Raw genomic sequence first — 26,969 nt, forward strand, 5'->3', positions numbered from 1 at the left:
CTTTTATACACTGAGTGTACAAAATATTAGGAACATCTACTTAATTTAATTTTTAATTTTACCTTTATTTAACTAGGCAAGTCAGTTAAGAACAAATTCTTAATACTGAATTGCACCCACTTTTGCCATCAGAACAGCCTTAATTCACAGAGCATGGAGTCCACAAGGTGTGGAAAGTGTTCCACAGGGATGCTGGTCCATGCTGTCTCCAATGCTTCCCACAGCTGTGTCAAGTTGGCTGGATGTCCTTAGGGTGGTGGATCATTCTTCATACACACGGGAAACTGTTGAGCGTGAAAAACCCAGCAGTTCTTGATAGAAACCGGTGCGCCTGGCACCTACTACCATATCCTGTACAAAGGCACTTAAATATTTTGTCTTGCCCATTCACCCTCTGAGTTGCACACATACACAATCTGTGTCGCAATTGTTTTAAGTCTTAAAAATCCTTCTTTAACCTGTCTCCTCCCCTTCATCTACACTGAATGAAGTGGATTTAACAAGTGACATCATCAAGGTATCATCGCTTTCACCTGGATTCAACTTCTCTCTCCTTTCCATATGTCATGGAAAGAGCAGGCGTTCTTAATGTTTTGTACACTCAGTGTACATTTAAGTTAGTTTTCTCACTAAACCTTGATCTAGCATGGCTCACATCAGCTGATCCAGGACACTCTTAGTCATATAGAGGGCAATGAGCCATGCAGTAGGGCTGCAGTAGGGCCAGCTAAACCATCCACAGAGGAACACTACATAGTAATGTGTAATGACCATGTTCTGGGTGTGAAATAATGCTGACTCATACAGCAGTATAACTCACACCATCTACACACCAAGTGCTGTATCTAGGCTTCGTCTCTTTTTTCTTTACATCATCACTTTAATAAAATCACAAAACAACAACACGAAGAAACATGTCTGTGTCCTACACCCCCTCCCTCCCTCCCTCCCTCCCTCCCTCCCTCCCTCCCTCCCTCCCTCCCTCCCTCCCTCCCTCCCTCCCTCCCTCCCTCCCTCCCTCCCTCCCTCCCTCCCTCCGCTGATGCCTCTGTGGGTCTCGTCTCTCTACACCTCTAAGACACTGTCAGGAACAAAGGGAAGAAATTGCTGCTTGTCCAACACTTATTTAAAGAGGGCTTCAATTACCTACCTCTAGACACCCACGCATGCAGACACACAGCACAGCACAGCGAAGACACGTAAGGGTTACGCTGAAGATGCAGTCTTGAAGTATTGAAGAAAAATCAGGTGTGTAAAGGAGTGATCATAGTGAAGATGTCTGAGCAAACGTCAGTCTGATGAAATACAGGTGCTGTGAGGAATTCAGGAGTAGTTCAGATGTTAGTGAAAACAGGCTGTTGTCCTGTTAAACTCAGGTGTAGGTCAGGTGTTAGAGCAAAGTCATATGTCTAGATACGATGGTAAACTCAGGTGTTTAACTGTGTTGTGAGACATTGACCCCTCTCATCTCCACTTTAGGACCGTGATATTATCTTTGACCCCCAGACCACAGTGAAAAGCCCTGACCCCATACCCTGGCCAGGCTGACAGGTCACTGAGGGATGGCCAGGGTCAACACCCTTCATAGAACGGGTCATGACCCTTAGAATGGTTGAGTGGCAACCAAAGAGGGCCGCTAAGTACCAAGTTAACACACACAGGACACAGGGACGAAAGATGGGGAGACACCAAAACAAGAGACTTCAAAGTCAGCTGACGGAAGGACTAAACACATCCATTACTTACTATTTACTCCCTAGAGAACCCTTCTCCTCTCCTCTAACCTGAATGAGGCCTCTCTCTTTCCTGCACACAAATATTTCTGCTTAGGCTTGGAAAGCCCTTCAGCTTATTTCACTTAATTCAGTTCAAATAACTTCCCGGTGGGATAAAAGCATAACATTTCCAGAAAACCTTTTTCCCTTTTCCACTCTCCTTCTCTCTCCTCCTTCCAAACATTTTCTCTCTCTCCCCTCCTTCTCTCTCCTCCTTCCAAACATGTTCTCTCTCTCCCCTCCTTCTCTCTCCTCCTTCCAAACATTTTCTCTCTCTCCCCTCCTTCTCTCCGCTCCTTCCAAACATTTTCTCTCTCTCACCTCCTTCTCTCTCCTCCTTCCAAACATTTTCTCTCTCTCCCCTCCTTCTCTCTCCTCCTTCCAAACATTTTATCTCTCTCCCCTCCATCTCTTGTTCTCCTTCCAGAGTGCCATTCTTATTTCATTACAGGGAGATTCCCAGGCCAAGAGGGTAAACACAACATCCACAATCGACACACGGACAAACAGAACCCCTAACCACCAATCAGAGTCCACGCCTGAATATAATCAAAACACCAATCTGAATCAATGCCTGGATACACTCCTCCAAGTGGGATTATTTTAGTTTCAATATACTTAAATCATACTTCATTAACATATCTTAATATATTAAAGTATATCTGTGATAAATATACTTAAGTATATTTAAAATGATCGAAATTGGGGCACTTTTTTGGTACTTTAGTATATTCTTAGTATATTAGATAAAGAGCGAAAGAAATACACCTTAAAGGTAAAATGGTATTTGAATTAGAATTGTGGGAAAAAAGTGTATTTATAATGTGTTTCAAGTGTACTTTTACAAGTACACTTCTATTCATCAACCACATTAACTACTGTAATTAGCCATGTAAAGGTTACCTTAATTGCATCTTCTCAGCCAATATTAACATGCAATTGACAAAGCTGAAGCAGCAGTTCTGCTTTTGAGAACAGTGAAACATTTACATTTAAATACAATCTGTAATGTGTAATATGGAATTAAAAGTACATCATTATTCAGTTTGAAAATGAAGACACGTTTTTTTGAATAAGCTAAATATGAGGAACAATATCATATCATAAATCAAAACTTCAGCAGCAGAAAAGGATGCTGGGTAATATGCATAAAAAATATGCATCAATTAATGCTTTTTTGAAAGTATACTTTAAATATATTTGGTGGATATTTAAGTTAATATACTTTTTGAAAGTATCCTTAGTAAATTTTCTTGAGATATGAAAACGTATACTCTCAGGAGGCATGCTCCTCAGCTGTGCATATTTCCTTATTTTTACTATTTTCTACCCTGTAGAATATCGAAGACATCAAAACTATGCAATATCACATATGGAATCACATAGTAACTAAAAAAGTGTTAAATACATCTAAATATATTTTAGATTCTTCAAAGTAGCCACCTTATGTCTTGATGACAGTTTTGCGCACTCTTGGCATTCTCTCAACCAGCTTCACCTGGAATGATTTTCCAACCGTCTTGAAGGAGTTCGCACATATGCTGAGCACTTGTTGGTTGCTTTTCCTTCACTCTGCGGTCCAACTCATCCCAAACCATCTCAATTTGGTTGAGGTTGGGTGATTGTGGCGACAAGGTCATCTGAGGCAGCACTCACTCTCATTCTTGGTCAAATAGCTCGTACACAGCCTGGAGGTGTGTTGGGTCATTGTCCTGTTAAAAAACAAATGATAGTCCCAAATATCGCTGCATAATGCTGGTTAAGTGTGCATTGGATTCTAAATAAATCACTGACAGTGTCACCGGCAAAGCACCCACCATCACACTTCCTCCTCCATGCTTCACGGTGGGAACCACACATGCGGAGACCATCCATTCAGCTACTCTGCGTCTCACAAAGGCATGGTGGTTGGAACCAAAAATCTCAAATTGGGACGCATCAGACCAAAGGACAGATTTCCAACTGTCTAATGACCATTGCTCGTGGATCTTGGCCCAAGCAAGTCTCTTATTATTATTGGTGTCCTTTAGTTGTGGTTTCTTTGCAGAAATTCGACCATGAAGGCCTGATTCACACAGTCTTCTCTGAACAGTTGATGTTGAGATGTGTCTATTACTTGAACTCTGTGAAGCATTTATTTGGGCAGCAATTTCTTAGGCTGTTAACTCTGCAGCAGAGGTAACTCTGGGTCTTCCGTTCTTGTGAGAGACAGTTTCATCATAGTGCTTGATGGTTTTTGCGACTGCACACATTTTCCGGATTGACTGACCTTCATGTCTTAAAGTAATGATGGACTGTCATGTCTCTTTGCTTATTTGAGCTGTTCTTGAGATAATATGGACTTTGTCTTTTACCAAATAGGGATTTCTGTATACCACCCCTACCTTGTCACAACACAACTGATTGGTTCAAACACATTAAGAAGAAATTCCACAAATTAACTTTTAATATGGCACCACTGTTAATTGAAATTCATTCCAGTTAACTACCTCATGAAGCTGGTTGAGAGAATGCCAAGAGTGTGCAAAGCTGTCATCAAGGCAAAGGGTGACTACTTTGAATAATCTAAAATCTATTTTGATTTGTTTAACACTTTTTTGGTTACCACATGATTCCATATGTGTTATTTCAGGCTTGGATGTCTTCACTATTATTCTACAATGTAGAAAATAGTAAAAAATAAAGAAAAACCCTGGAATGAGTAGGTGTGTCTTTAGACTGGTACTGTAGTCGTTGCGTAACTATTCAGCTCCCTGAGTCAATGCATGCTCGGAACACTCTTGGCAGCATTTACAGCGGTGAGTCTTCTTGGGTAAGTCTCTAAGAGCTTTACACACCTGGATTGTGCCATAATAGCCCTTTATTCTACTCATAATTCTTCAAGCTCTGTCAAGATGTTGGGGATCATGGCTAGACAGCAAATTTCATATCTTGCCATATATTTTCCGATTTAAATTCCTCTCCCAGTGTGTTTTGTAAAACAGACTGAAGCAGGTTTTCCACTAGGATGTTGCCTGTGCTTAGCTCCGCCACGTTTCTCTTTACCCTGACAAACTCCCCAGTATTTCCAGATGTCAAGCATACCCATAACGTCTGCGTGGGAAGCACGTTCGGGGAGTGAGTGTTTTAATAAATAAAATGAACACTGAACACGAAACACAAACAAAGCACCGACATGGAAACAAGGGTCAATAAGACCTGAGGAAAGAACCAAAGGGAGTGACAGATATAGAGACGATAATCAAGGAGGTGATGGAGTCCAGGTGAGTGTCATGAGGCGCAGGTGCGCGAGACGATGGTGACAGGTGTGCGGGATAATCAGCAGCCTGATGACGTAGAGGCCGGAGAGGGAGGATATGTGACAGATGGCGGCAGTTACTCATTGATGTGTTGGATTTTGAAGTACTACTTTAGTGCCTTGTTGCATACAATATGAATGTTTGGGATATTTGTAATTCTCCTTTCACATTTAAAAGCATTACTGTGGAGTCATTACAGTGTTGTTGATTCTTCCATCACAGCCATTGAACTCTGTGTGGTAAACCATAGGGTGCTGGGTTGAGCGTGCAGAGATTGACACAGAAACAGAGAGGCTTTAGTCCACAAAAAACAACTACTAAGACATAAAATAAATATATCAAAGAAATCAAATCAAATCCAATTTTATTTGTCACATACACATGGTTAGCAGATGTTAATGCGAGTGTAGCGAAATGCTTGTGCTTCTAGTTCCGACAATGCAGTAATAACCAACAAGTAATCTAGCTAACAATTCCAAAACTACTACCTTATAGACACAAGTGTAAGGGGATAAGAATATGTACATAAAGATATATGAATGAATTATTGTACAGAGCGGCATAGGCAAGATACAGTAGATGGTATTGAGTACAGTATATACATATGAGATGAGTATGTAAACAAGTGGCATAGTTAAAGTGGCTAGTGATACATGTATTACATAAAAATGCAGTAGATGATATAGAGTACAGTATATACGTATACATATGAGATGAATAATGTAGGGTATGTAAACATTACATTAGGTAGCATTGTTTAAAGTGGCTAGTGATATATTTTACATCATTTCCCATTATTAAAGTGGCTGGCATAACTTAGGTTATGCTCGGTCTTTCTTCTCTCTCTTAACTGGTGTCCGTCTCTCTCCCTTCTCTCTCGCGGTTTGCCATCGTGCTCCTTTTATTTAGCCTCCACGGCTGGTTGGCACTTTCCTCTAATTACCTACACTGATATCTGTCCGTGTCGGGGTGCCCAGCTCCCGTATTCCCAGCAGAGGGAGCCAACATCGCCTCATGTACCTCCCCTCTATTACCATCCCTCGGGGTAGACATCCTGGGCTACCACACCCCCCCAGCCCTGACTGGGAGGCAGGCATGCTCAGGGCTAGGTTTGCATCCCTCCTGGATAGAGCGTCGGCATTGCCGTGCTGGGCCCCCGACCTGTGGATGACAGAGAAAATGAATCGCTGTAAGGACAGGAACCAGCGGGTGACACAGTAATTCGTGTCCTTACCTCGTGCCATCCACACGAGGGGGGCATGGTCAGTAATCAGGGTGAACTTCCTCCTGAGGAGGTAATACTTGAGGGTATCAAGGGCCCAGCTTCCTGCTGACATACACATGATGGGGTGCTCCTCACCTTCCTGCTCTTGGGACAAAACGGCGCCTGTTTGGACCAGGAGGTTTTTTGAGAAATCCGGGGTGACGAGTACCAGGTGCGAACATATTGCATTCTTCAAGACCTGGAACGCAGCCTCTGTGTCCTCCGTCCATCGCACCGCCTGGGGTAGTCATGCCTTTGTTAAGTCTGTGAGGGAAGAAGCTATTGCGGCAAACCTAGGTACAAATCTACTGTAGTACCCTGCTAACCCCAGGAATGACTTCACCTGCCTCTTGGTTTGGGGGACCGGCCATTCCCTAATGGCAGCCATTTTCTTTCCTTGGGGTTTCACATATCCCATCCCGATCTGATATCCCAGGTACTCCAATTCGGCGTAGACCAGCTTGCAATTGTGAGGGGTTCGTGGTCAGACATGCATCACTCAACCACGGCCTGTAACTCACAGAGATGTGACTCCCAATTGTCACTGTGCACAATTATGTAATCCAGATAAGCCGTTGCGTACTCACTGTGCGACTGCACGACTCAGGTCCATGAGTTGCTGAAATGTTGCTGGTGCCCCGTGGAGCCCGAAAGGCTTGACCCGGTAGTGGTATAGTCCCCCCGGGGTGGAGAAGGCAGTCTTCTCCCGGTAGTGGTATAGTCCCCCCGGGGTGGAGAAGGCAGTCTTCTCCCGGTAGTGGTATAGTCCCCCCGGGGTGGAGAAGGCAGTCTTCTCCCGGTAGTGGTATAGTCCCCCCGGGGTGGAGAAGGCAGTCTTCTCCCGGTAGTGGTATAGTCTCCCCAGGGTGGAGAAGGCAGTCTTCTCCCGGTAGGCGGCTGCCAGTGGCACCGGCCAGTACCCCTTTGTCAGGTCCAAGGTGCTGACTTATCTTGCCATCCCCAAGCGGTCAATCAGTTTGTCCACCCGGGGCATGGGGTAGGCATCGAACGTACTGACCTCAATCAGGCCCAGGAAGTCATTACAGAAGCGGACGGTTCCTTCCGGTTTCGGAACCAGTACTATGGGGCTAGACCACTCACTGTGTGACTCCTCCAGTACCCCCATTTCTAACATTGTTGTCACTTCCCGCTGGACCGCCACCCTCCGGGCTTCTGGTATCCGGTATGGCCGTTTAGGCACTTTTTCTCCTGGGAGGGTGTGGATCTGATGTTCCACGAGGTCCGTGCGCCCCGGCACCTCAGAGAACACGGCCATATTCCGCTGGACCAACTCTCTGATTTCCTGTCGTTGGGTTGGGCTTAGATCTTCCTCCATTGCCACTTCGACCGAGGGTGGGCCCTGCTGTGGCCGGGTCCATGTTATGCACAGCGCCTCACGTGCGTGCCATTTCTTCAGTAAATTCACATGGTAAGCTGGAGGGGTTTTCCCCGCCCCGGTTGGCAGACCTTATTAAAGTTGATGTCGCCTACCCGCTCAACGATGTCGCAGGGCCCATGTCATGTAGCCAGGAATTTACTCTCCGTGGTAGGGATCAGCACCAAGACGTTCTCACCGGGTTGGAACTCTCGTGGTTGGGCCCCCCAGTTGTATACACGCTCCTGGGCACGTTGCGCCTGGGTCATGGCCAAATCGCTGTCATCCTCTCCCTCATCTCCTCCACATGTTTTACAACTAGTACTGACGACTCCACTTTGTCTCTGTACTGACGACTCCACTTTGTCTCTGTACTGACGACTCCACTTTGTCTCTGTACTGACGACTCCACTTTGTCTCTGTACTGACGACTCCACTTTGTCTCTGTACTGACGACTCCACTTTGTCTCTGTACAGACGACTCCACTTTGTCTCTGTACTGACGACTCCACTTTGTCTCTGTACTGACGACTCCACTTTGTCTCTGTACAGACGACTCCACTTTGTCTCTGTACTGACGACACCACTTTGTCTCTGTACAGACGACTCCACTTTGTCTCTGTACTGACGACTCCACTTTGTCTCTGTACTGATGACTCCACTTTGTCTCTGTACTGACGACTCCACTTTGTCTCTGTACTGACGACTCCACTTTGTCTCTGTACTGACGACTCCACTTTGTCTCTGTACAGACGACTCCACTTTGTCTCTGTACTGACGACTCCACTTTGTCTCTGTACTGACGACTCCACTTTGTCTCTGTACAGACGACTCCACTTTGTCTCTGTACTGACGACTCCACTTTGTCTCTGTACAGACGACTCCACTTTGTCTCTGTACTGACGACACCACTTTGTCTCTGTACAGACGACTCCACTTTATCTCTGTACTGACGACTCCACTTTGTCTCTGTACTGACGACTCCACTTTGTCTCTGTACTGATGACTCCACTTTGTCTCTGTACTGACGACTCCACTTTGTCTCTGTACTGACGACTCCACTTTGTCTCTGTACAAACGACTCCACTTTGTCTCTGTACTGACGACTCCACTTTGTCTCTGTACTGACGACTCCACTTTGTCTCTATACAGACGACACCACTTTGTCTCTGTACAGACGACTACACTTTGTCTCTGTTTCGCCTGTTTGAGGGAATAACTATACTGTTTGTATTCAACCATATTCCCAGTCACCTTGCCATGGTTAAATGCGGTGGTTCACACTTTCAGTTTTGCTCAAATGCTGCCATCTATCCACGGTTTCTGGTTTGGGTAAGTTTTAATAGGGGAACAACATCCCCCATACACTTCCTGATGAACTCAGTCACCATATCCGTGTATATGTCAGTGTTATTCTCAGAGGCTACCTGTAACATATCTCAGTCCACGTGATCAAAACAATCTTGAACAATTGATTCCGATTACTAAGACCAGCATTGAATAGACCTTAGAACGGGTACTTCCTGTTTGAGTTTCTGCCTATCGGAAGGGAGTAGCAAAATGTTGTCGTGATCTGATTTGCCGAAGGGAGGGTGGGGAAGGGCCTTGTAGGCATCACGAAAGGGGGAGTAGCAGTGATCCAGTGTTTTTCCAGAGCGAGTACTTGAGTCAATGTGTTGATAGAACTTTGGTAGCGTTTTTCCTCAAATTTGATTTGTTAAAATCCCCAACGACAATAAATGCAGCAGGATATGTGGTTTCCAGTTTGCATAAAGTCCAGTGTAGTTCCTTGAGGGCCTTCGTGGTATTGGCTTGAGGGGGAATACACATTGCTGTGACTATAACCGAAGATAATTCTCTTGGGAGGTAATTGGTCGGCATTTGATTGTGAGGTATTACAGGTCAGGTGAACAAAAGGAATTGAGTTTCTATATGTTATCACAATCACACTATGAGTAGTTAATCATGAAACATACACCCCCTCCCGGAGAGTTCTTTATTCCTGTCTGCTCGATGTACTGAGAACCCAGCTGGCTGTATATCCCGAGAGAGCCATGATTCTGTGAAACATAGTATGTTACAGTCCCCCTGATGTCTCTCTGGAAGGAGATCCTCGCCCTGAGCTCATCTACATGGCTCAGCGTGGAAGAGAGATTGACATTATCATTACTTAAGAGGTGTTGACAAGCTGAAGCTGTCTATTTAAAATACTAGCACACAGCTCGGACACCCATGCATAACCCACAAGACATGCCACTAGAGGTCTCTTCACAGTCCCCAAGTCCAGAACAGACTATGGGAGGCGCACAGTACTACATAGAGCCATGACTACATGGAACTCTATTCCACATCAGGTAACTGATGCAAGCAGTATAATCAGATTTAAAAAGCAGGTAAAAATACACCTTACGGAACAGCAGGGACTGTGAAGTAACACAAACATAGGCATACACACACGTACACATGGATTTTGTGTTGTAGATATATGGTAGGGGAGTAGGGTGCCCTCAGGCACACATTTACTGTGTTGTGAATTCTGTAATGATGTCACGCCCTGGCCTAGAGAACCTTTTTATGTCTCTATTTGGTTTGGTCAGGGTGTGATTTGGGTGGGCATTCTAGGTTCTTTATTTCTTTGTTTCTGGCTGAGTGTTGTTCCCAATCAGAGGCAGCTGTCTATCGTTGTCTCTGATTGGGGATCATACTTAGGCAGCCCTTTCCCTCCTTCTGTGTGGGATCTTGTCTTTGTTTGTGTGCAGGTAGTTGGCACAACGAAGCTGTTCGGTCGTTGGTTTCTTTATTGTTTTGTCTTTTCTAAAGTTTCACTTCATTAATAAATTATGTGGAACTCAAAGTACGCTGCATCTTGGTCTCATTCTTCATCCGACGACACCCTTTACAAATGAATTTATTTTAATGTTCTTAAAATTGTATAACTGCCTTTATTCTGCCAGACCCCAGGGAGAGTAGCTAATGGGGATCCATAATAAATACAAATACTGAACTTTAGCGAGTAATATAATCTGAAACAGTGGATGGTGTGTACGCCTCCTCTGAATAACAATTCAGTTATTCCTCCAATTCAGTTATTCCTCCAATTCAGTTATTCCTCCAATTCAGTTATTCCTCCAATTCAGTTATTCCTCCAATTCAGTTATTCCTCCAATTCAGTTATTCCTCCAATTCAGAAAAGTCGTATTCCTGGTTGTAATGCTGGTTACCGCCTCTCTGATATCCACAATATTTCCGGCTGTATTTAATAACACAAAAAAAGTTATATTTCTTTCAGCACAATCTTTCTTTATTTTGAATGAATATACATGTACTAAATCACAATTAAATCATTTGAAATTGAAGTACAGTTTTAATGAGTGTGTTTAAGTTTAATGATAGTGAACACATAGTATAGTAGTATAATTAAAGACTGAAACACAATGAATATAAAGTACACTCTAATAAGTGTATTGAAGTGTGATGATAGCATATTTAGAGTATACTAAAAGACTGAAAAAAACTAAGTGTTTTAAAGTAAAATATATTATATTTATAGTATGCTTATAATACAATAGAACATTACATCTCGTATTTGAAGTACATTATTTATATTTTTAGTATATAAGTATACTTTAGTATACTGTTTTTTTGCTTGGGCCTAAACACCAGAGTCAACGCCTGGATACACAGAACCCTTAACCACCAATCAGAGTCAACGCCTGGATACACAGAACCCTTAACCACCAATCAGAGTCAACGCCTGGATACACAGAACCCTTAACCACCAATCAGAGTCAACGCCTGGATACACAGAACCCTTAACCACCAATCAGAGTCAACGCCTGGATACACAGAACCCTTAACCACCAATCAGAGTCAACGCCTGGATACACAGAACCCTTAACCACCAATCAGAGTCAACGCCAGGATACATAGGCACACACACACACCACACACACACACACACACATATGGACACACGTCGTGTCTATCAGTCCTGTCATCTCTGTTTTCTCATATTAACGGTGGTTCACTCTGAGACAGGATATGAGGATTAGGCATTGCCTTACTACGCTACAGCTACACACTGCTAAATGGCTCCCATGTGTTCCCTCGTAGAGAAAGGCTAATAAACATTAGCCACTTGCGCGCCTAGCATCCCCAGAATAATAGCAGCGGATAGATGAGTCCCACTGATAACAACTAGCGCTAAGGGCTAATGGGGCTGGCTTATTCTATTAGGCTGGGATAAGGTGCACTGGGAGAGAGGAAGAGAGTGGAAGAAAGGGGAGAGTGGGGAAGAAAGGGGGAGAGTATCAGGCACAGGAGGCTGCTGAGGGGAGGATGGCTCAGAATAATGGCTGGAATGTAGTAAATGGAATGGCATCAAACACATGAAAATCATGTGTTTGATGTGTTCGATAGTATTCCATTTATTCTGTTCCAGCCATTAGTCCAATTAAGGTGCCACCGGCCGCCTGTGGTGTCAGGAGAATAGTAGAAGGCACACACTTTGAGTTAATACTTGATTGGAGAGACTGTACTGGTGAATATAGCTCCTGTTCATACTGATAGATTATTCTTCAGATCACACTAGCAGGGAAAGGGAGGATACTGCAGAGGAATAGGAGAAGGGAGGAGAGAGAAGGTGGCGAGAAGGAGGAGAGAAGGAGGAAAAGAGAAAGATGGAAGGAGAGGGAGGGAGGGAGAGAACGATGGAGGGAGAGAGGGGGGAAAGATAAAGATATAGGGAGAGAAAGATTGCGGGAGAGGGAAGGGGAGAGAGAGAAAGGTGTCGGGAGAGAAGGGGAAAGAGAGAAAACTGGATGAGATGGAGAGAAGGTGAGAGAGAGAGAGAGAGAGAGAGAAGGGGGGAGTGAGAGAAAGGTGGTGGGAGAGAGAAGGGGAGAGAGAGAAAGATGGAGGGAGAGAGAAGGGGTGAGAGAGAGAGAATGGTGGTGGCAGAGAGAAGGGGTCAGAGAGAGAAGGGGAGAGAGAAAGAGAAGGGGAGAAAGAGAAAGATGGAGGGAGAGAGAGAAAGGTGGAGAGAGAGAGAGAAGGAGAGAGAGAGAAAGATGGAGGGATAGAGAGAAAGGTGGAGAGAGAGAGAAGGGGAGAGAGAGAATGGTGAAGAGAGAGAGAAGGGGAGAGAGAGAAAGATGGAGGGAGAGAGAAGGGGAGAGATAGAAAGGTGGAGAGAGAGAGAAGGGGAGAGAGAAAGATGGAGGGAGAGAGAAAGGTGGAGGGAGAGAGAAGGGGAGAGAGAGAAAGGTGGAGGGAGAGAGAAGGGGAGAGAAAAAAAGGTGAAGAGAGAGAAGGGGAGAGAGAGAAAGATGGAGGGAGAGAGAGAAAGGTGGAGGGAGAGAGAAGGAGAGCGGGAGAAAGGTGGAGAGAGAGAAGGGGAGAGAGAGAAAGATGGAGGGATAGAGAGAAAGGTGGAGAGAGAGAGAAGTGGAGAGAGAGAAAGGTGGAGAGAGAGAGAAGGGGAGAGAGAGAAAGATGGAGGGAGAGAGAGAAAGGTGGAGGGAGAGAGAAGGGGAGTGAGGGAGAAGGGAGAGAGAGAAAGGTGGAGGGAGAGAGAAGGGGAGAGAAAAAAAGGTGAAGAGAGAGAAGGGGAGAGAGAGAAAGATGGAGGGAGGGAGAGAGAGAAAGGTGGAGGGAGAGAGAAGGAGAGAGGGAGAAAGGTGGAGGGAGAGAGAAGGGGAGAGAGAGAAAGGTGGAGAGAGAGAGAAGGAGAGAGAGAGAAGGAGAGAGAGAAAGATGGAGGGAGAGAGAGAAAGGTGGAGGGAGAGAGAAGGGGAGATAGAGAAAGGTGGAGAGAGAGAGAAGGAGAGAGAGAGAAAGGTGGAGAGAGAGAGAAGGAGAGAGAGAGAAAGGTGGAGAGAGAGAGAAGGGGAGAGAGAGAAAGGTGGAGAGAGAGAGAAGGGGAGAGAGAGAAAGATGGAGGGAGAGAGAAGGGGAGAGAGAGAAAGGTGGAGGGAGAGAGAAGGGGAGAGAAAGAAAGGTGGCGAGAGAGAAGGGGAGAGAGAGAAAGGTGGAGGGAGAGAGAAGGGGAGAGAGAAAAAGATGGAGGGAGAGATAAGGGGAGAGAGAGAAAGGTGGAGGGATAGAAAGGTGGAGGGAGAGAGAGAAAGATGGAGGGAGAGAGAAGGGGAGAGAGAAAGAGAGAGAGAGAGAGAGAGAGAGAGAGAGAGAGAGGAGAGAGAGAGAGAAGGGGAGGGAGAGAAAGTGAGAGAGAGAAAGATGTAGGGAGAGAGAAGGGGAGAGAGAAAGATGGAGGGAGAGAGAAGGGAAGAGAGACAAAGGTGGAGAGAGATACAGGTGAAGAGAGAGAGAGAAGGGGAGGAACGAAGGATGGAGGGAGAGAGAAGGGGAGAGAGAGAAAGGTGGAGGGAGAGAGAAGGAGAGAGAGAGAAAGGTGGAGAGAGAGAAAGGTGGAGAGAGAGAAAGATGGAGGGAGAGAGAGAGAAGGGGAGAGAGAGAAAGGTGGAGGGAGAGAGAGAGAGAGAGGGAGAAGGAAGAGAGAGAAAGATGGAGAGAGAGAGAAGGGGAGGGAGAGAAAGTGAGAGAGAAAGATGGAGGGAGAGAGAAGGGAGAAGGAAAGATGGAGGGAGAGAGAAAGGTGAAGAGAGAGAAAGGTGGAGAGAGAGAGAAGGGGGAGAAAGAAAGATCGAGGGAGAGAGAAGGGGAGAGAGAGAAAGGTGGAGGGAGAGAGAAGGAGAGAGAGAGAGAAAGGTGGAGAGAGAGAAATGTGGAGAGAGAGAGAATGGGAGAGAGAGAAAGGTAGAGAGAGATAGAAGGGGAGAGAAAGATGGAGGGAGAGAGAAGGGGAGATAGAGAAAGGTGGAGGGAGAGAAGGGGAGAGAGAGAAAGATGGAGGGAGAGAGAGAAAGGTGGAGGGAGAGAGAAGGGGAGAGAGAGAAAGGTGGAGAGAGAGAAAAGGGGAGACAGAGAAAGATGGAGGAAGAGAGAAGGAGAGGGACAGAAAGGTGGAGGGAAGAGAAGGTGAGGGATAGAGAAAGATGGAGGGAGAGAGAAGGGGAGAGAGAGAGAAGGGGAGAGAGAGAAAGGGAGAGAGAAAAAGTTGGAGAGAGAGAAGGGGAGAGAGAGAGAAGGGGAGGAGAGAGAAGGTGGAGGGAAAGAGGAAGGGGAGAGAGAGAGAAAAAGGTGGAGGAAGAGAGAGAATGGTGGAGGAGAGAGAGGCATAGAGAGAGAGAAGGGGAGAGAGAAAGATGGAGAGGAGAGAGAAAGGTGGAGGAGAGAGAAGGGGCGATAGAGAAAGCAGGAGGGAGAGAGAAGGGGAGAGAGAAAGATGGAGGGAGAGAGAGAAGGTGGAGGGAGAGAGAAGGGGAGGAGAGAGAAAAGTGGAGAGAGAGAAAGGTGGAGAGAGAGAGAAGGGGAGAGAAAGAAAGGTGGAGAGAGAGAAGGGAGAGAGAGAAAGATGGAGGGAGAGAGAGAGAGAGAGAAAGGTGGAGAGAGAGAGAAGGGGAGAGAAAGAAAGGTGGAGAGAGAGAAGGGGAGAGGAGAGAAGATGGAGGGAGAGAGAGAGAGAGAGAAAGGTGGAGAGAGAGAGAAGGGGAGAGAGAGAAAGATGGAGGGAGAGAGAAGGGGAGAGAGAGAAAGGTGGAGGGAGAGAAGGGGAGAGAGAGAAAGATGGAGAGAGAGAAGGGGAGAGAGAGAAAGGTGGAGGGAGACAGAAGGGGAGAGAGAGAAAGATGGAGGGAGAGAGAGAAAGATGGAGTGAGACAGAAGGGGAGAGAGAGAAAGATGGAGGGAGAGAGAAGGGGAGAGAGAAAGATGGAGGGAGAGAGAAAAAGGTGGAGGGAGAGAGAGAAAGGTGGAGGGAGAGAGAAGTCATTTTCTTTAGGTGAATCTTGACACTGCCGCATTCTCTGAACACATGGAGTGAATTATGTAGTCTGGTCCTACACACCGTTTTCACCACAGTAACACATACACACTAGGTATGCAGACACACACACCCCTACACACACCAGGTATGCACACACACCAGGTATGCACACAATCCCATTATAAAGCCAAGGTCTTTTTTTGGTCTATGGGGGGCTCTGATATAAAACAGTAACAAGGTATTTTTTTGTCTCTTGGGGGCTCTGATATAAAAGAGTAACATGGTATTTTTTGGTCTCTTGGGGGCTCTGATATAAAAGAGTAACAAGGTATTTTTTTGTCTCTTGAGGGCTCTGATATAAAAGAATAACAAGGTATTTTTTTTGTCTCTTGGGGGCTCTGATATAAAAGAGTAACAATGTATTTTTTGTCTCTTGGGGGCTCTGATATAAAAGAGTAACAAGGTATTTTTTTGTCTCTTGGGAGCTCTGATATAAAAGAGTAACAACGTATTTTTTGGTCTCTTGGGGGCTCTGATATAAAAGAGTAGCAAGGTATTTTTTGGTCTCTTGGGGGCTCTGATATAATAGGGTAACAAGGTATTTTTTTGTCTCTTGGGGGCTCTGATATAATAGGGTAACAAGGTATTTTTTTGTCTCTTGGGGGCTCTGATATAAAAGAGTAACAAGGTATTTTTTGTCTCTTGAGGGCTCTGATATAAAAGAGTAACAAGGTATTTTTTGGTCTCTTGGGGGCTCTGATATAATAGGGTAACAAGGTATTTTTTGGTCTCTTGGGGGCTCTGATATAATAGGGTAACAAGGTATTTTTTGGTCTCTTGGGGGCTCTGATATAAAAGAGTACCAAGGTATTTTTTTGTCTCTTGAGGGCTCTGATATAAAAGAGTAACAAGGTATTTTTTTGTCTCTTGGGGGCTCTGATATAAAAGAGTAACATTCTTCACTTAATGCTTTTACAGCTAAAAAGACAAATCTTCATGACTGGGCTGTGCACCTTTCTAATTAACCAACCCCACACACCAGGGTGGAGTACCACGGTAAAACTTTACTGGCCTGCATGTGTGTGATTAGAAAAGAGAGAGAGGGGGATAGATCGAGAGAGAGAGAGAGGAGAGAAGAGAGAGAGAGAGAGAGAGACACACACACAGAGAGGGGAAAGGGAGAGAGAGACAGAGAGAGGAAAGAGAGAGAGCGAGAGAGGAGAGAGAGAGAGAGAGAGAGAGAGGAGCGAGAGAGCAAGAGAAAGGAAGAGAGAGAGAGAGGAGCGAGAGAGAGAGAGAGAGGAGTGAGAGAGAGAGAGAGGAGCGAGAGAGCAAGAGAAAGGAAAGAGAGAGAGAGAGGAGCGAGAGAGGAGCGAGAGAGCAAGAGAAAGGAAAGAGAGAGCGAGAGGAGCGAGAGAGAGAGAGAGAGAGCAAGAGAAAGGAAAGAGAGAGAGAGAGGAGCGAGAGAGAGAGAGAGAGGAGCGAGAGAGAGAGGAGCGAGAGAGCAAGAGAAAGGAAAAGAGAGAGAGAGAGGAGCGAGAGAGAGAGGAGCGAGAGAAGAGAGAGAGAGAGAGAGAGAGGAGTGAGAGAGAGAGAGAGAGAGGAGCGAGAGAGAGAGAGAGGAGCGAGAGAGAGAGGAGCGAGAGAGCAAGAGAAAGGAAAGAGAGAGAGAGAGGAGCGAGAGAGAGAGGAGCGAGAGAGCAAGAGAAAGGAAAGAGAGAGAGAGAGAAGTGGGGGAGAAACTTGTCCATCTCTGGTTTTTCTCACTCCTGTCGTTTTTATCACCTCAGAGCCCTACTTTAGTCTGGTCGGCTGGTGAACGCAGTTAGGATTAATACCACGAAGTAACACACATACAGCAGGCTCAGTAGATACACTGTACATCAACCGCAGTCGCTACATAGCTGCAGAACAGTAAACCTTCATGTCAACTCCATCAATTTAGGACCACTAAAATCAGAAGGGGCTGTAAAGAAACTTCATTACAGACAACCACTACAAAACAAGCACAGACACACATTTCTACGCACACATGCACGCACACATGCACACACACATGCACACACACATGCACACACACGGTTATAGTCCTCTGAAAGTCATGAGGGACAATAAAAAGAGAGTTGCTTGTAATTGCAGTACATTCCCCTCAGTCAGAGCTGAACAATCATTTTACCTTTATTTAACCAGGCAAGTCAGTTAAGAACAAATTCTTATTTTCAATGACGGCCTAGGAACAGTGGGTTAACTGCCTGTTCAGGGGCAGAACGACAGATTTGTACCTTGTCAGCTCGGGGGTTTGAACTCCCAACCTTCCGGTTACTTGTCCAACGCTCTAACCACTATGCTACCCTGCGGGAATTATGGTCACAACCACAACGTACAGTAGGTGCTGTGCTTATGAATCTCAATTCTAGCTAGCTTGTGATTTGGCACCATGCACCTCAATGTCCCTGATTTGTGTTAGTTACACAGATAACCCAGGGGCAGATATCCCAGGGGCATATATCCCAGGGGCAGATAACCCAGGGGCAGATAACCCAGGGACAGATAACCCAGGGGCAGATATCCCAGGGGCAGATAACCCAGGGGCAGATACCCCAGGGGCAGATATCCCAGGGGCAGATATCCCAGGGGCAGATAACCCAGGGGCAGATACCCCAGGGGCAGATATCCCAGGGGCAGATAACCCAGGGGCAGATAACCCAGGGGCAGATACCCCAGGGGCAGATATCCCAGGGGCAGATAACCCAGGGGCAGATATCCCAGGGGCAGATATCCCAGGGGCAGATAACCCAGGGGCAGATAACCCAGGGGCAGATAACCCAGATAAATGATGAATAGAGGAGGGTGATGAAGAAGGGAGGATGATGAAGAGAGGAGGATGATGAAGAGAGGAGGGTGATGAAGAGAGGAGGGTGATGAAGAGAGGAGGGTGATGAAGAGAGGAGGGTGATGAAGAAGGGAGGGTGATGAAGAAGGGAGGGTGATGAAGAGAGGAGGGTGTTGAAGAGAGGAGGGTGTTGAAGAGAGGAGGGTGTTGAAGTGATGAGGCTGATAATGGGAGGAGGGTGATGCTGGAGAAGTTGAAAGGAAGATCATCGCAGTCGCTCACCTCTCTTGATTGGAGCTTCAGTTCCCATGGCGACGGTCATGCCCAGATGCCCTCCTCATCATCCTGTTGGAGAGAATAAAACAATCAGTCAAATGCAATTTGCATAACATTTTCTTCGTGCATTGTGTATTTTCTGGAGAACTCAACTAAATCCAGATCTGAATACCAAAGGTCAGGCCTTCCTATACTTAGTTGTACCGTGTCTCCCTGCAAGTCTCACAGACAGTTATAATCAAAGCTAGCATGTTTAGCTTGTTCACCCAGGCTGTAGCTGTGTTCTACTGTATGATATCAATGGACTTTTTCCCTCTTTGTGATGTAGTCAGGAGGCAGTAATGAATCTTACAGAGGTTTCCTCAGGCCTGAGTCTAGCCAGACAGAGCCCTGGGAACAGTGAGGCTAACACACACAGACAAACACCATGACGTCTTTGCAGACAGGCAAGCCAGCAGCAGAGTACTGTAGTAGAGCTGGTTCACTGAGCCATGCTCACTTGATGAGAGAACTTCTCCGGTACCTGAAGACTTGTGTTGGCTCCCAGAGCTATAGCCTAGAGTTTAGCTCAGTGGGCTAATTAAGGTCTTGAGGCACGCAGGCACACCTTTAGACACACCTGCCTTAACTGCATTACCTGTCAGGAGTTATGACTGTTCTCCTCTCAGTCACAATGGCTTTGCTAGGCCATGGCTAGGCTACGGCTAAAGCTAGGCTAAGGCTAGGGATATGCTAGACTATGCTATGCTAAATACTAGCTTCTGTAGCTTCAGCTACAGTCTGCGTCCACATGCTAAGGTCAATCAGTTAGAAGCATCTATCCCCAGTGAGTGCCTGTGACAGGCGGGGTAAACACAGCCAAGCTCTTTCGCCAACGTAGCCAGGCTAAACGAACACACACACGCAACCACACACACGCACCCACACACACACCCACCCAGTCAGGGCTAAATACCATGTGCTACTTCTTACAGAGCAGGCAGCCTGTCGAGGGGGAGAATACGGAACAACAACCAGAGAAAGGCCTTGTAATTCTAACTCTGATAAACACTTTATGGCTGTTCTCTATTTCCTTACAGAGGCACGGTGCCAAGTCCCTGGCAGCGCTATAGCTGTGGCTAAATCAGAACAACATGGACACAACACGCCCGTCAAACTGAAGTGAGGTAAAAACAGGTGGTGGATGCCAACTTGGATGGCCTGATAAGATAAATAAAGGTGTCTGTCAGCTACATGAATAATGATGCAATAATGAGACGCAATAGCTGAGATATGGTTTGGTCATAGAAAAAAGGTGTGTTTGTGTTTATAATGGCTTTGAGAGTATCTCTCCATCTGACAGCCTTGGAAAGCATTGTGTCTCTGGGGTGTTTGACCAGACACTCTTCATCATCAATCACACACACAAATGCATACAAACGCACACAAGCCCTATGGTGACTTCTACGGAACGTCCACTATAGGTCAAAGGTCAGACATGAGGAAAATTGATTGGGATGACCTCTGTCAAAGCAGCCGGGAACGAGCTCACCTCTGGACTGAGTGCTACACAGCACCGCTAGCCATGGTCAGATACCCAGCTATGAGGGGAGGAGAATAGAAAAACAGAAGGGAGGAGGAAAGTTGGAGCAGAGGATGGGAGAGGAGGAGGAATAAGGGAGCAGAGGGGTAAGGAATAAGAAGTTGGGGAGTAGGAAACGTGGGGTGGAGGAGAGGAAAGGTAGAAGAGGAAAGACAAGGGAAGAAGGAGAGGAGAAGTGGGTGATGGGAGGAAGAGGTAGTGAGGAAAAATAAATAGTGTAATTAATCACGTTCAGATAAAAGATAGAGATAAAAGGCAGAGTGGGGCACTGTGTTTGGAGGAAAAACTGTTTCATCTCAGGGACCCTAATCTGACCTCTCACACACACATACACACCCTATGGTGACCTCTGCGGAACTTCCACTATAGGTCAAAGGTCAGACATGAGGAAAATTGATTGGGATGACCTCTTTCAATGCAGCCGGGAATGAGTGTGTTTGCGGTTTCTGATGAGAGTGTGTTGGACACGAGAGAGAGAATTAAAGAGAGAGAGACAGAGGGAGAGAGAGAGATAGATACAGAGAGAGATAGATACAGAGAGAGAGTGAGAGAGAGGGAGGCAGAGGGGGGAGAGAGAGAGAGAGAGACAGGGGAGAGAAAGAGGGGGAGCGAGAGAGTGGCAGAGGGGGAGCGATAGATTGAGAGAGAGAGAGAGGCAGAGGGGAGCGAGAGAGAGAGAGAGAGAGGCAGAGGCAGAGGCAGAGGGGGAGCAAGAGAGAGAGAGAGAGCGAGAGAGGGAGAGGGGGAGCGAGAGAGAGAGAGAGAGCGAGATAGAGAGGAGAGAGAGAGAGAGAGGCAGAGGGGGAGCGAGAGAGAGAGAGAGAGAGAGAGAGAGGGGAGAGAGAGAGAGAGAGGGAGAGAGAGAGAGTGAGAGAGAGAGGCAGAGGGGGAGAGAGAGAGAGAGAGAGGCAGAGGGGGAGCGAGAGAGAGAGAGGACAATAGTCTGCTATTCATACAGCTTGTCTTTAACCCTAAAGACAGTTTGAACATTTTCCAGCCTATAGCTTTACGTTCAGCTTTCCATTTCACTTTGCACACAGTGTGCTATCCCTTTTACACATGTAAAGGTTTCATTTTAAGGGGGCATTTCCAGCCATTTGGCCCAGATTTATGAGTTATTTTGTTATTCTCTGCATGCTTAACAAGATTTCCGAGCAGTCGTATTCATAGTTTCACTGCTGGCTTTTTTCTTTCTGACTTAAGAGTCTGAGAAGTTGCTTGTAGCAAAGCTACCGCGTTATGCTGCATGTCAGGTCTATAAACAATGTCTCGATTAAATAGTGCAGGAGGCCATATTGAGTGAGATATATTTATATTAGAAGTGGTGTGTGTAATAGTGGGGATATCCCATTGTGTGTTAGCTTGGGTCATGTTTGAACAGCATGCTTGAAACATGCAATGGTGCTTGTCTGAGGGAACAGGCGTGTGATTCTAGCACCTCTACTTCTATTTGGAAGTCCCCTAGACACACACACACACACAGACACAAGCACACACACACAGACACACACACACACACACACACACACACACACACACACACACACACACACACACACACACACACACACACACACACACACACACACACACATACACACACACACACACACACACACACAGACAGACACACAAAGGAGTGTCTTGCGGAGTTTCCCCAATCACACATGAATTAGAGAACTATAAGAACAGTAGTAAACAACTAGAAGAGGTCAGTAGCAGGTGGTAATGGGATAAGATGATTATCTATAGTGCATGTGTTCTGTAGTATAAGCCTTCCAATAGACTAAAGTGGCTTCCTCTCCACTCTTACCTATCCTCCCTCCCTTCTCCCTAACCTCTACTCGTCTCCTTTAGCGGTCTAAAAACCAAGGATAGGTGAAAGCCAAATATATTGTACATTAGTGCAGGTGAAGGAGATGTAAGGAGGAGAAGAGGCCAGTTTTACAGCTCTATTGTAGAGTGTGGTGGTTGGTTAGGGGAACTGTACGTGTTGGGCAGACCCTTGGAAGCCCTTTATTATATAGCTAGAGGACTCCTGATATCTCCTGGAGTGATAAGTATAATTGTAGTCTTTATCTGTTGTTGTCTAGTCTTTTTGCTAACTAGGGCCATCTACTTCAAATGCTGCCTGTCTTCCCATTGTCCTACTTGATGTCTAAACTGCTGACTGCTCATAACTTACAGCTGACTGTTTACACATCAACCAGGATCAAGGGGCAGGGCAATTTGTGACTGTTGTTGTACCGGAATGTGTGCTCTTCATCTTTGCAATTAGTATTATCAATTAGTATTAGTACTTCAGTCTCGTTTTCTCAGCTGCAGTCGTGTCAGCGAGGGTCGTGTCAGCGGGGGTCGTGTCAGCGGGGGTCGTGTCAGCGGGGGTCGTGTCAGCGGGGGTCGTGTCAGCGAGGGTCGTGTCAGCGGGGGTCGTGTCAGCGGGGGTCGTGTCAGCGGGGGTCGTGTCAGCGGGGGTCGTGTCAGCGGGGGTCGTGTCAGCGGCGGTCTCGTGGCAAAGCTAAGACAGTTCTGATGAGTTTTTGGGCAGTTAATCAAGGAAGGAAAGTGAGGAAGGCTCCACACCACTCTGTCACTTGAGTATCTTACTTAGTTATTTTCAGATGATCTCATTTAGCTGTTTTGTAGCTTTGGCATGTATGTGTGTTTTCTATACCTGTTCACTCCTCTCCATGTAGGCTTTGCAGACGCTACCCACCCCTTGGATGCAATCCTTCTAATTTAGTGTACAACCCATGTGGAATTCATGGTCTCTGGGAGCATTTGGAACTGCTGATCTGCGGTCATGAACTCAAGAGTTCATCTCAGCCTATGCTGCCCTTCAGTCCCAGCCCTGACAGAGACATGGGATCTGCACAGAGAACACTGCTACTCCAGCTGCTCTCTCTTCATCTGACTATGTTTTCTCTCATAGTCCGAGAGCATCTGGTCGTGGCAATGGTGGAACAGGGCACCTCATTTCTCCTAAGTGGAGATTCTTCTCTTTTCTCTCATCTGTCCATCTCCTCATTTGAGTTCCATGCTGTCACTGTCACTTGTTCACTCCATCTTAACATTATTGTCATATATCACCCATTAGGTGCCATTAGAGAGTTCCTCAATGACCTTGACACCTTGATAAGCCCATTTCCTGACAATGGCTCACCGCTCTTCGTCCCGATGTCTGCCTTCGATTAATTTCTTTCCAACTCTCTCTTTCCCCTCTTTGACCTCACCCTTTCCCAGTCCCCTCCCACTCACAAGGCGGGCAATACGCTTGACCTCATCTTTACTAGAGGCTGTTTGCCTACTAATCACAATGCAACCCCCCTCCATGTCTCTGATCACTACTTTGTTTACTTTTCTGTCTCTCTTTCCTCCAACCCTAGCCACTCAGCCCCTACCCAGATAGAGTGTGACGGCACATGACTTCGCCTTCTCTCTCCCACTACTCTCTACTCTTTTAAATCCTTCTTCTTCCTGTCTCCTGATTCTGCCTCTTCGACCCTACTCTCCTTTCTTTCCACATCCTATGACTCGCTATGTCCCCTTTCCTCCTGGCCAGCTGGGCCCTCCCGCTCTGTGGCTGAGTGACTCATTGTGAACTTACAGATCAGGGCTGCATGCAGCTGAGTGAGGAAAACTAAACTTCAGGAGGACCTATCATCCTTTCACTCACTCTACCTTCTCTTCCTCTGTACCTGCTTCTAAAACCACTTTCTATCACTCAAAATTTCAAGCTTCTGCCTCTAGCCCTAGGAAATTTCCTTCCTTTATCCTCCACCCCCCCCCCCCTGAGTTTCTCCCCTCCTCAAAAAAACAACACTTAACTGCTCTGATGTCAAAAACGACTGACCAGTATCCCTTCTTTCTTTCTTTCTTTCTTTCTTTCTTTCTTTCCAAAACACTTAAGTGTGCGGTGTCTGATCAACTCTCTTGCTATCTCTCTCAAAATGGTCTTCTTGACCCTAATCGAGACGGCTCTCCTCTGTGTCATGGAAGGTCTCCACACTGCTATAGCTGACTCTCTCTCCTCTGTGTCATGGAGGGTCTCCAAACTGCTATTGCGGACTCTCTCTCCTCTGTGTCATGGAGAGTCTCCACACTGCCAAAGCTGACTCTCTCTCCTCTGTTCTCATCCTCCTAGATCTATCCACTGCCTTTGACCCCGTGAACCATCAGATCCTCCTCTCCACCCTCTCAGGGCTGGGCGTCTCAGTCTCTCCACACTATTGGATTGCATTCTACCTGGCAGGCCGCACCTACCAGGTGACGGTATACACTAAGTCACTCGGCTACGTCATATCCTTACATGGTCTCTCCTATCATTGCTATGAGGATGACACTCAATTACTTTTCTCCTTCCCCCCTTTTGACACCCAGGTGGTGACACAGATTTATGTGTGCCTGCCAGATATCTCAGTTTGGATGTTGGCCCACCACCCCAAGCTCAACCTCGACAAGATGGTGCTGCTCTTCCTCCCAAGGAAGGCCTGCCTGCTCAAAGACCTATACATCACAGTTGACAACTCCATGGTGTCCCCCTCCCAGAGTACAAAGAACCTTGGCGTAACCCTGGAAAACACCCTGTCGTTCTCTGCAAACATCAAAGCAGTGACTAGTATCCATAGAGTACGACCCTACCTCACGGAGGAACAGGTGCAGGTTCTAATACAGGCGCTTGTCATCTCCCATCTGGACTACTGCAACTGTTGGTTGGGCTCCCTGCTTGTGCCATGCAAACCCTGCAAGTTATCCAGAACGCTGCAGCCCGCCTGGTGTTAAACCTTCCCATGTAAAATGTACACCTTAAATGATTTCTTAGTACATATAATGCCAGAGACACTCTTATCAATGGGAGACTATCCAGACAGCACACCTGATAGCCCCCAAGCTGCTTCTGTCAAACACACACATATATACACACACATTCACATATACACACACACATACACACACACACACTCATATATATATATTACAACACACACATATATACACACACATTCACATATACACACACACATACAGTATATAAACACACATTCACAACACACACACATACACACACACATTCACATATACACACACACATACAGTATATAAACACACATTCACAACACACACACACACACACACACACACACACACACACACACACACACACACACACACACACACACACACACACACACACACACACACACACACACACACACACACACACACACACACACACACACACTCATATATATATATTACAACACACACAGTCTTGTATAACTAACCTTGTGGGGACATACAATTCAGTCCCATTCATAATCCTATTTTTCCTAACCCTGAACCAAGCTCCTGACCCTGAACCTAACCCTACCTCCTAGCCCTAACAAAAATACAAAACAACAGACATTGAATATCCCTTTGAGCATGATGAAGTTATTAATTACACTTTGGATGGTGTATCAATACACCTAGTCACTACAAAGATAGAGGTGTCCTTCCTAACTCAGTTCCTGGAGAGGAAGGTCCATGGTCCATGGTCCAGGCCAATGGTGACTTTAAAACAGATGCTGAGTTTAATGGCGGTGATTGGAGAACAGTGAGGATGGATCAGCAACATTGTAGTTACTCCACAATACTCATGTAAATGACAGAGTGAAAAGGAGGAAGCCTGTACAGAACACAAATATTCCAAAACATCCATCCCGTTTGCAATAAGGCACTCAAATAAAACTGCAAACATATGTGGCAAAGAAATGAACTTTAAATGTTATATTTGGGTCGAAAAACAACACGTCACTGAGTATCACTTAATATTTCCAAGCATGTTGGTGGCTGCATCTTGTTATGAGTATGCTTGCAATCGTCATGGACTAGGGAATTCTTTAGGAAAAAAAGACACAATGGAGCTGAGCACAGGCAGAATCCTGGGGGACAAACCTGCTTTCCAACAGACACTGGGAGACAAAACCTTAACCTAAAACACAAGGCCAAAATATATACTGGAGTTGCTTACCAAGATGACATTGAATGTTCCTGAGTGGCCTGGTTACATTTTTGACTTAAATCGGCTTGAAAATCTATGGCAAGACTTGAAAATAGCTGTCTAGCAATGATCAACAACCAACTTGACAGAATAAGAATAATGTGCAAATATTGTACAATCCAATTGTGCAAAGCTCTCAGAGACTTACCCTGAAAGACTCACAGCTGAAATCAAGGTGATTCTAACATGTATTGACTCATTTACTTATGTACATGTGAAAAAATTCAGAAAAACCTGTTTTCACTTTTTATTATGGGGTATTGAGTGTAGCTGGAAAAAATATATTGAATCCATTTTGAATTCAGGCTGTAACATATCAAAATATGGAATAAGTCAAAGGGTTATGAATACTGAAGACACTGTATCCATTGAGCTCTCTTCTAACAGGGATTAATGTGAGTGTCCTAAGGGAAGTTGGAGATGATCCTGAGATGATGATGTTATTGACACTAAACTCAGAGAGAGCTTTGTATGAGGGGGGAGTATAAACTAACCTCACACATAAATCAATAATACTTATCTGGCAGCCTCATATCTAAATGACTGTAAGTTGGCAAGGATGGAGATGGAGGGGTGGAGGAATGGAGGTGAGATGAGAGAGGGGATTTCTTTGATGATGATCAGACCACAAGTAGCTGCCTCTGAGGATGATATGTGTATTACTGTCAGCTCAGAC

At 45.9% G+C, this 26,969-nt stretch overlaps 1 protein-coding gene across 1 annotated transcript in view; it reads right to left on the reverse strand.

Moving 5' to 3' along the window:
- Nucleotides 1–26,969, reverse strand: part of LOC109885811 (ERC protein 2) — a 246,990-nt gene that overhangs the window by 63,862 nt on the left and 156,159 nt on the right. The window contains exon 7 of the mRNA XM_031803661.1: nt 18,675–18,737. Coding sequence (XP_031659521.1) covers nt 18,711–18,737 — 27 coding nt within the window. The 3' untranslated portion in view covers nt 18,675–18,710. The remainder of the gene's footprint in view (nt 1–18,674; nt 18,738–26,969) is intronic.

Source organism: Oncorhynchus kisutch, linkage group LG24 (assembly GCF_002021735.2).
Source record: "Oncorhynchus kisutch isolate 150728-3 linkage group LG24, Okis_V2, whole genome shotgun sequence".
NCBI classification, from domain to species: Eukaryota; Metazoa; Chordata; class Actinopteri; order Salmoniformes; family Salmonidae; genus Oncorhynchus; species Oncorhynchus kisutch.